Genomic DNA, 10,753 nt, shown 5'->3' with positions numbered 1-10,753 from the left:
TGTTCAGTTTCGGATGTGATCTGGGCCCATAATTGTTCAGTTTCAGATGTGATCTGGGCCCATAGTTGTTCAGTTTCAGACTGGGTCTGGGCCCATAGTTGTTCAGTTTCAGACTGGGTCTGGGCCCATAATAGTTCAGTTTCAGATATGATCTGGGACCATAGTTGTTCAGTTTCAGATGGGATCTGGGCCCATAGTAGTTCAGTTTCAGATGGGATCTGGGCCCATAGTAGTTCAGTTTCAGACTGGGTCTGGGCCCATAATAGTTCAGTTTCAGATGTGATCTGGGCCCATAGTTGTTCAGTTTCAGATGTGATCTGGGCCCATAGTTGTTCAGTTTCAGATGTGATCTGGGCCCTTAGTTGTTCAGTTTCGGATGTGATCTGGGCCCATAGTTGTACAGTTTCAGACTGGGTCTGGGCCCATAGTTGTTCAGTTTCAGACTGGGTCTGGGCCCATAATAGTTCAGTTTCAGATATGATCTGGGACCATAGTTGTTCAGTTTCAGATGGGATCTGGGCCCATAGTAGTTCAGTTTCAGATGGGATCTGGGCCCATAGTAGTTCAGTTTCAGACTGGGTCTGGGCCCATAGTAGTTCAGTTTCATATGTGATCTGGGCCCATAGTAGTTCAGTTTCAGACTGGGTCTGGGCCCATAATAGTTCAGTTTCAGATGTGATCTGGGCCCATAGTTGTTCAGTTTCAGATGTGATCTGGGCCCTTAGTTGTTCAGTTTCAGACTGGGTCTGGGCCCATAGTAGTTCAGTTTCAGACTGGGTCTGGGCCCATAATAGTTCAGTTTCAGATGTGATCTGGGCCCATAGTTGTTCAGTTTCAGATGGGATCTGGGCCCATAGTAGTTCAGTTTCAGATGTGATCTGGGCCCTTAGTTGTTCAGTTTCAGACTGGGTCTGGGCCCATAGTTGTTCAGTTTCAGACTGGGTCTGGGCCCATAGTTGTTCAGTTTCATATGTGATCTGGGCCCATAGTAGTTCAGTTTCAGACTGGGTCTGGGCCCATAATAGTTCAGTTTCAGATGTGATCTGGGCCCATAGTTGTTCAGTTTCAGATGTGATCTGGGCCCTTAGTTGTTCAGTTTCAGACTGGGTCTGGGCCCATAGTTGTTCAGTTTCAGACTGGGTCTGGGCCCATAGTTGTTCAGTTTCAGACTGGGTCTGGGCCCATAGTTGTTCAGTTTCAGACTGAGTCTGGGCCCATAGTAGTTCCGTTTCAGATGTGATCTGGGCCCATAGTTGTTCAGTTTCAGACTGGATCTAGGCCCATAGTTGTTCAGTTTCAGATGTGATCTCGGCCCATAGTTGTTCAGTTTCAGACTGGGTCTGGGCCCATAGTAGTTCAGTTTCAGATGTGATCTGGGCCCATAGTGGTTCAGTTTCAGACTGGATCTGGGCCCATAGTTGTTCAGTTTCAGATGTGATCTGGGCCCATAGTTGTTCAGTTTCAGATGTGATCTGGGCCCATAGTTGTTCAGTTTCAGACTGGGTCTGGGCCCATAGTTGTTCAGTTTCAGACTGGATCTGGGCCCATAGTAGTTCAGTTTCAGATGTGATCTTGGCCCATAGTTGTTCAGTTTCAGATGTGATCTGGGCCCATAGTAGTTCCGTTTCAGATGTGATCTGGGCCCATAGTTGTTCAGTTTCAGATGTGATCTGGGCCCATAGTTGTTCAGTTTCAGACTGGATCTGGGCCCATAGTAGTTCCGTTTCAGATGTGATCTTGGCCCATAGTTGTTCAGTTTCAGATGTGATCTGGGCCCATAGTTGTTCAGTTTCAGACTGGATCTGGGCCCATAGTAGTTCCGTTTCAGATGTGATCTGGGCCCATAGTTGTTCAGTTTCAGACTGGATCTGGGCCCATAGTTGTTCAGTTTCAGATGTGATCTGGGCCCTTAGTTGTTCAGTTTCGGATGTGATCTGGGCCCATAGTAGTTCAGTTTCAGACTGGGTCTGGGCCCATAGTAGTTCAGTTTCAGATGTGATCTGGGCCCATAGTAGTTCAGTTTCAGACTGGATCTGGGCCCATAGTTGTTCAGTTTCAGACTGGATCTGGGCCCATAGTTGTTCAGTTTCAGATGTGATCTGGGCCCATAGTTGTTCAGTTTCAGATGTGATCTGGGCCCATAGTTGTTCAGTTTCAGACTGGGTCTGGGCCCATAGTTGTTCAGTTTCAGACTGGATCTGGGCCCATAGTAGTTCAGTTTCAGATGTGATCTTGGCCCATAGTTGTTCAGTTTCAGACTGGATCTGGGCCCATAGTAGTTACGTTTCAGATGTGATCTGGGCCCATAGTAGTTCAGTTTCAGATGTGATCTGGGCCCATAGTTGTTCAGTTTCAGATGTGATCTGGGCCCATAGTATTTCAGTTTCAGACTGGATCTGGGCCCATAGTGGTTCAGTTTCAGACTGGATCTGGGCCCATAGTAGTTCAGTTTCAGATGTGATCTGGGCCCATAGTTGTTCAGTTTCAGACTGGGTCTGGGCCCATAGTAGTTCAGTTTCAGATGTGATCTGGGCCCATAGTTGTTCAGTTTCAGACTGGATCTGGGCCCATAGTTGTTCAGTTTCAGACTGGATCTGGGCCCATAGTAGTTCAGTTTCAGATGTGATCTGGGCCCATAGTTTTTCAGTTTCAGATGGGATCTGGGCCCATAGTTGTTCAGTTTCAGACTGGGTCTGGGCCCATAGTAGTTCAGTTTCAGATGTGATCTGGGCCCATAGTTGTTCAGTTTCAGACTGGGTCTGGGCCCATAGTAGTTCCGTTTCAGATGTGATCTGGGCCCATAGTTGTTCAGTTTCAGACCGGATCTGGGCCCATAGTTGTTCAGTTTCAGATGTGATCTGGGCCCATAGTTTTTCAGTTTCAGATGTGATCTGGGCCCATAGTAGTTCAGTTTCAGATGTGATCTGGGCCCATATTTGTTCAGTTTCAGATGTGATCTGGGCCCATAGTAGTTCAGTTTCAGATGTGATCTGGGCCCATAGTTGTTCAGTTTCAGATGTGATCTGGGCCCATAGTTGTTCAGTTTCAGATGTGATCTGGGCCCATAGTTGTTCAGTTTCAGATGTGATCTGGGCCCATAGTTGTTCAGTTTCAGATGTGATCTGGGCCTGTAGTTGTTCAGTTTCAGATGTGATCTGGGCCCATAGTTGTTCAGTTTCAGACTGGGTCTGGGCCCGTAGTAGTTCCGTTTCAGATGTGATCTGGGCCCATAGTTGTTCAGTTTCAGACTGGGTCTGGGCCCGTAGTAGTTCCGTTTCAGATGTTATCTGGGCCCATAGTTGTTCAGTTTCAGACTGGATCTGGGCCCATAGTAGTTCAGTTTCAGATGTGATCTGGGCCCATAGTTGTTCAGTTTCAGATGTGATCTGGGCCCATAGTTTTTCAGTTTCAGACTGGGTCTGGGCCCATAGTAGTTCCGTTTCAGATGTGATCTGGGCCCATAGTTGTTCAGTTTCAGACTGGGTCTGGGCCCATAGTAGTTCCGTTTCAGATGTGATCTGGGCCCATAGTTGTTCAGTTTCAGACTGGATCTGGGCCCATAGTTGTTCAGTTTCAGATGTGATCTGGGCCCATAGTAGTTCAGTTTCAGATGTGATCTGGGCCCATAGTTGTTCAGTTTCAGATGTGATCTGGGCCCATAGTTGTTCAGTTTCAGACTGGATCTGGGCCCATAGTAGTTCAGTTTCAGATGTGATCTGGGCCTGTAGTTGTTCAGTTTCAGATGTGATCTGGGCCCATAGTTGTTCAGTTTCAGACTGGGTCTGGGCCCGTAGTAGTTCCATTTCAGATGTGATCTGGGCCCATAGTTGTTCAGTTTCAGACTGGGTCTGGGCCCATAGTAGTTCCGTTTCAGATGTTATCTGGGCCCATAGTTGTTCAGTTTCAGACTGGATCTGGGCCCATAGTAGTTCAGTTTCAGATGTGATCTGGGCCCATAGTTGTTCAGTTTCAGATGTGATCTGGGCCCATAGTTGTTCAGTTTCAGACTGGGTCTGGGCCCATAGTAGTTCCGTTTCAGATGTGATCTGGGCCCATAGTTGTTCAGTTTCAGACTGGGTCTGGGCCCATAGTAGTTCCGTTTCAGATGTGATCTGGGCCCATAGTTGTTCAGTTTCAGACTGGATCTGGGCCCATAGTTGTTCAGTTTCAGATGTGATCTGGGCCCATAGTTTTTCAGTTTCAGATGTGATCTGGGCCCATGGTAGTTCAGTTTCAGATGTGATCTGGGCCCATAGTTGTTCAGTTTCAGATATGATCTGGGCCCATAGTTGTTCAGTTTCAGATGTGATCTGGGCCCATAGTTGTTCAGTTTCAGATGTGATCTGGGCCCGTAGTTGTTCAGTTTCAGACTGGATCTGGGCCCATAGTATTTCAGTTTCAGACTGGATCTGGGCCCATAGTAGTTCAGTACTGTTGTAATCAGACTACTCTTCTTCAGGAGGCCTAATGACAGCAGTTTTCAAGGCCCTGGGAAATGTTCAGGATTGTGCTCAAATATGAACTAAATGAGTGAGCTGGGCTAACAAACTGCTCAGCAGAGATGTTAGAAATCTAGTGGGCAACTTGTTGAGTCAACGTGTGTGTGCAGTCAGAGTGGAGACGGTGTGTTGGACAGTCTGGTCAGTGACAGGTGTGGCTGTGTCAGCTGCAGGTGTGTGGACGGCTGCAGTGGAACTGTGGTGGGATGAACTGAGTGTTTCATGTTCTGAACTTTGTCATTGAAGAATGTTCAAAGTCATTGCACTTGGATGTGGAAACTAGTTCTGAAGGCAACGGAGCAGGAGGGTTTGGTGACCTGTTTACTGTTGCAGACAGGACACCACAGATGTTACTGCACTTGGTAATCATTTCTGAAAATACCTCTCCCTTGTTCTACGCAAAATGTGGTTGAACACACACAACTGTTCTGTGTGAATCTCATCATGAACCTGAAGCTCAGACTTTTTCCATTTCCGTTCGGCCCTCCGCCACCCCTTCTTCTGTGCCCTGACCCAGTCATCATTTCTCCATGGCACCTTCTGCCTATTTCTAACCATTTTAACCTTAACAGGAGCAATGGTGTCCAGAACATTTAGAACACCAGAAGAACATGAGTTCAACAGATCGTCAACATTAGAACATGAGGCATTTTCAAACCTGATCGTCTCCATAAACAGCGTACCTGTGCTGTCATTCATGTGTCTGCTCTGAACCACTGCAGGTCCAGCCGTGGGTTTGGGAACGACTGACGGTTCAAAGAAGACACAGAAATGACCAGATAAGGACACATCCACCACACTGGCACTGGAAATATTTACCCCCTTAAGTAATGAGCAGGTCCAGAGTGTACCCTCTGCTGTGGGTGGGGGGGGTCAGGTCCAGAGTGTGGACTCTGCTGTGGGGGGGGGGGGTCAGGTCCAGAGTGTGGCCTCTGCTGTGGGGTGGGGGTGGGGGGTGGGGGGGGGTCAGGTCCAAAGTGTGGCCTCTGCTGTGAGTGGGTGGGGGGGGTCAGGTCCAGAGTGTGGACTCTGCTGTGGGGGGGGTCAGGTCCGGAGTGTGGCCTCTGCTGTGGGGGGGTCAGGTCCAGAGTGTGGCCTCTGCTGTGGGTGGGGGGGGTCAGGTCCAGAGTGTGGCCTCTGCTGTGGGTGGGGGGGGGTCAGGTCCAGAGTGTGGCCTCTGCTGTGGGGGGGCTCACTCGTGCTGAATTACACCACAGGTTTCCGTTCTTCTGCGTTCCTCACACACATTCTCCACACGTCCGTGCAGATCAGCTGTAATGATGATCCAGTCTGTGCACAGCTGAAAGCATCTCAGTCAAATCATCAATAAAACTGTGACACTGTTGGGGAGGCCTGTATATGACTGCACAGAGTATGGCAGGAGATAAATTTAGCTCCATTTTGAAAGCTACACACTCAGAAGATGAAAACAGCCCAAATGAGAGCTGATGGGAACTGGATCATCTCTAAATAATGCACATGCACCTCCACCTTTTTTCTTTTCTCGTGTTTCTGATATAGATGCAAAGTTAGTTGGGGTGGATTCTATCAGAACTGCTTTACCCGTCTTGCTATCAAGCCATGTCTCAGTTAAAAACACAAAATCAAGATTATAAGAGGAAATAAAATTATTAATTAAAAATGATTTGTTACGTAAAGATCTGACACTGAGCACAGTGATCTTCAGATTAGCTTTAGTGGGACCAGTCATCTGATTGTAAGGAATTTGGATTAAATGTATCTTATTGGACCGTCTAGTTGTTTCTTCTTTGTTCAGTCTGTGAGATGTTAGTGTTGGGATAGCGCTGGGGGACAGCGCCCCCTCCCTGGGCCTCAGGGTGAGAAGTTCTTTATTGTGTCTAAAAGTCCTGGAACAGCAGAGGCCCTGGGGGTCCGAGCCGCTGAGAGCAGACAAGAGCTTGGGTTGGGTGTCTGGTGTGGGGGGAGGTGGCAGGGGTCTTGACAGGGGTGTTGGACATCGACAAGGGGGTGGGGGGGGTCTTGATAGGCGAGGGGGTAGACATCGGCGGGGAGGTTGAGTGGGAGGTATTTGGGTGGGTGCAGAATGGGAAGTGGAGTTCTTGGGGGGCAACGAGGGTAATGTTTGAAGGAACGTAAAGTTGTGTAGTACCTGTGGTGACCTTGTGATGTGTGGAGTGAGTGGAGTCATCTGTAGTCCTGTTTTCATCAAGTTCTCAAAGTGGTTAGGAAAGTCCACTGGTGAAGGAGGAGATGAAAGGGACAGTCATGAGTTTGCAGATGGTGTGGATGTTGCAGGTGGGTCCCAGTGCTGGGGGAGGGGCTCCTGCAAAGGTGTTGGAACTGAAGAAGCTACTGGAGCTGAAGTTGTGGATGCAGCAGGTGGGGTCCTGGGCTGTGGTGAAGAAGCTGCTGCAGCTGAAGCCTTAGCTGGTCCTCGACTGGCAGGGCAGAAGTACTTCTGTCAGGTCGCTTTTTTCTCATTAGCTCCTTGGGATCCTGTCCAGGGTCCTTCCGGTGCCCTAGATCCTGTCCAGGGTCTTTCTGGTGCCTCAGATCCTGTCCAGGGTCCTTCTGGTGCCTCAGATCCTGTCCAGGGTCCTTCTGGTGCCTCAGATCCTGTCCAGGTTCCTCCTGGTGCCTCAGATCCTGTCCAGGGTCGTCCTGGTGCCTCAGATTCTGTCCAGGGTCCTCCTGGTGCCTCAGATCCTGTCCAGGGTCGTCCTGGTGCCTCAGATTCTGTCCAGGGTCCTTCTGGTGCCTCAGATCCTGTCCAGGGTCGTCCTGGTGCCTCAGATTCTGTCCAGGGTCGTCCTGGTGCCTCAGATCCTGTCCAGGGTCCTCCTGGTGCCTCAGATCCTGTCCAGGGTCCTTCTGGTGCCTCAGATCCTGTCCAGGTTCCTCCTGGTGCCTCAGATCCTGTCCAGGGTCGTCCTGGTGCCTCAGATCCTGTCCAGGGTCCTTCTGGTGCCTCAGATCCTGTCCAGGTTCCTCCTGGTGCCTCAGATCCTGTCCAGGGTCCTCCTGGTGCCTCAGATCCTGTCCAGGTTCCTCCTGGTGCCTCAGATCCTGTCCAGGGTCGTCCTGGTGCCTCAGATTCTGTCCAGGGTCCTTCTGGTGCCTCAGATCCTGTCCAGGGTCGTCCTGGTGCCTCAGATTCTGTCCAGGGTCCTCCTGGTGCCTCAGATCCTGTCCAGGGTCCTCCTGGTGCCTCAGATCCTGTCCAGGGTCCTTCTGGTGCCTCAGATCCTGTCCAGGTTCCTCCTGGTGCCTCAGATCCTGTCCAGGGTCGTCCTGGTGCCTCAGATCCTGTCCAGGGTCCTTCTGGTGCCTCAGATCCTGTCCAGGTTCCTCCTGGTGCCTCAGATCCTGTCCAGGGTCGTCCTGGTGCCTCAGATCCTGTCCAGGGTCCTTCTGGTGCCTCAGATCCTGTCCAGGTTCCTCCTGGTGCCTCAGATCCTGTCCAGGGTCCTTCTGGTGCCTCAGATCCTGTCCAGGTTCCTCCTGGTGCCTCAGATCCTTTCCAGGGTCCTTCTGGTGCCTCAGATCCTGTCCAGGTTCCTCCTGGTGCCTCAGATCCTGTCCAGGGTCCTTCTGGTGCCTCAGATCCTGTCCAGGGTCCTCCTGGTGCCTCAGGTGGAGGAGGTTGTCCTACATCTGTCTGACTCCGCCTCTCAGGTGCAGGCCTTTTCCCTTGAACAGATCCTCCCGTTGCCAAAACAGATGAACGTTATCAGTGAAGTGCGTTGGTCTGGACTCCCAGACCTTGGGTAGGCATGTGTTCAGCTGCAGGAGCTGAATGTGTTTTTCCTCCCATGGACGCTGGGCAGTGGTCCACTAATGAAGGACTGAAGCAGAACTTCATCAAGCGCTTCAAACAACTGAACAGAATCCTCTTTCAGGACTTCAGATGGTGTCTTTCTGATGTCCACTGCACCCACGTGTCCAATCAGCTGCTGGACTCCATGATGTTTGGATCCAGCCTGGGGCAGAATAGTTGTTGTGTCTTGCCCAGTGGCACTGGGGTAGCTGCATGTTGACATTCTGCTGTTGTCTATCTCACTGGTAGCAGCATCTCTTAGGAGACAGATGTCCTTGGCTTTTGGCACAGATTTGTTCTCTGTGTCTGACTGTTTTTCCAACTTCATGGCTCCTGCTTTGTGGTGTATTCCTACAGTTCTCTGCATGTTTGTCTCTCACAGACACGTTCAGCTGGGAAAATGGTAGAAATGTGTTTGTAAGGTTTATTTTGGGTAACGGCGTAGAAGATCCAATGATACCACCATCCGCTTTCATTTTTCTGTACTGCTTTGGCTTAGCACCAACTGTATTCCACATGACAGCACTTTGGTCTGTGGATGGATGTGGACAGGAAACCGTATGGTTCAGCTGGAATTCAGACATTTGGTCACCCTTATTTTTGAAAGTTCCTTGAGAGTTCTTCCCACTGGATGACACTGGGAGCATCTGGTGAAGTCCTTTCTTCATTTCTAGCATAAAAAATCCTCCCTTGTAACGCACTGATTTCTTGTAGATACCTTCAGCAGTTTTTGTAGTGAGAAGTTGTTTTTCTATATCCTCTAGACATGTGGAAAAATATTTCCAAGACTGAGATCGCTCGGCTTCTGAGATCAAATATCCCCAACAAAGTTTTAGGGCCACTTAAAACTGTTTAAAAGAATGAATAAAAAGTTTGTCCAAAAATAAAAGCATTAAGATTAAAATCCAAAAAAATTAAAACTAAAAAAAAATAAAAGCAGCAGGATTAAAAGCAATGTAAAGCAGGACAAAAACAGAAAGCATCTGCACTCTTCAGAAGCAGGAAGCGTTCTCCTTAGTTAGTTAGTTCCTTTTGTAAATGTGCTTTATTGTCGTTGTCATTAGTCTGACTGGAACAAAGTGCTGCTACTGACATTTAATGTGTTGGAATGAGCGTTTGTCAGTTAATCCACCAGGGGGCGCCGCTCTGAATGAACCATACTGGACAAATACCACGAAGAAGAGGAAAGTTTAATGAAGAAGAAGAAGAAAGTCAGTAATACCAAACCTGTAGACGACAGAGGAACACTACTGTGATACTAATGTTAGTGTTTTCTCTGTCAGGTTTAAAAGTTTGGCTTCAGCAGGAAGAGAAAAGACAGATGAGTGACAGGTTTGGTTTGCACTTCCACTGGCGGCGGTCCGCACCGCTCCGTACTCCCGCTGGTATTCTGTGTCTGGGTACTCATCCTCCATCAGATGGAAAACAGATGAATGTAGTCAGATTACAGACAGAAGGCTACGTCTGTATCTGTGTCTGAACGGTACTGTCAGTGTTACTCGGATCATTTCTTCGGTTCCATCTCCACACTCTTCACACTCACACACATTCTTCCTCCTCCTCGTACCTGCTGCACTGAACTGGGAATGGCACACAGATGGAAGTGGGATCGCTGCATTTGTATCGGATTACTTTTACGAGTACGAGTAAAAGTACACACACTGAGTATCAGAGCCAATACCCAATACTGGTATCGGATCGGTGCATCCCTACTGTTTAGTATAATTTATTTTGAATATGCAACAACTGAAAGCATCTCCATGAACATTTCCAACATCCCCTCCTGTTTTCCAGTCAACTCTTAGTACACTCCCACTGTTTCCACCCTCCAGACCCAGGCCAGATTATTTCTGTTTCCACCCTCCAGACCCAGGCCAGATTATTTCTGTTTCCACCCTCCAGACCCAGGCCAGATTATTTCTGTTTCCACCCTCCAGACCCAGGCCAGATTATTTCTGTTTCCACCCTCCAGACCCAGGCCAGATTATTTCTGTTTCCACCCTCCAGACCCAGGCCAGATTATTTCCAGCGCTGCTTCCCAGATGGGCAGGTCAACACAAAGATGCTGTGCACTGGAGAGCCACAACTGGTGTCTGAGGGACGCAAGAGTTTTCCCAGCAGCCATTCCTCCTGTGAGTTCAAACACACACACACACACACACATCACAGTCACATGACCAACATGGTAACGCTGCACGAATGATGCAGGGATGACTGTTCATTTATCTGCTGGTTCTATTTAAGAGGGACTGTGGTCTGTGAAATAGGGCTGGGCAATAAAACTAAACAGTTTCTATATTGTGCTGCGGATGGCAGAAGTACCTGATGGTTGTAATTCCACTGATGGCCACTAGATGCTGCTCCAAAAAGCCCTGCTTCCCATATGGAGCGTTTCCTCTACGTGGTTTCGGCTCAACTCGACTCGACTCAACTTGGCCTTTTTCTGTTTGATTAC

At 49.0% G+C, this 10,753-nt stretch overlaps 1 protein-coding gene across 1 annotated transcript in view; it reads left to right on the top strand.

Annotated features, from left to right (window-relative positions):
* The window catches only part of LOC115416679 (phospholipid phosphatase 4-like), a 63,008-nt gene extending 52,507 nt beyond the window's left edge, over positions 1-10,501 (top strand). Inside the window, exon 5 of the mRNA XM_030130526.1 lies at positions 10,306-10,501. Coding sequence (XP_029986386.1) covers positions 10,306-10,501 — 196 coding nt within the window. The remainder of the gene's footprint in view (positions 1-10,305) is intronic.
* The last annotated feature ends 252 nt before the right edge of the window (positions 10,502-10,753 follow it).

Source organism: Sphaeramia orbicularis, unplaced genomic scaffold, assembly GCF_902148855.1.
Source record: "Sphaeramia orbicularis unplaced genomic scaffold, fSphaOr1.1, whole genome shotgun sequence".
In the NCBI taxonomy this organism is placed as follows: domain Eukaryota; kingdom Metazoa; phylum Chordata; class Actinopteri; order Kurtiformes; family Apogonidae; genus Sphaeramia; species Sphaeramia orbicularis.
This window is presented reverse-complemented; position numbering and strand designations above follow the sequence as displayed.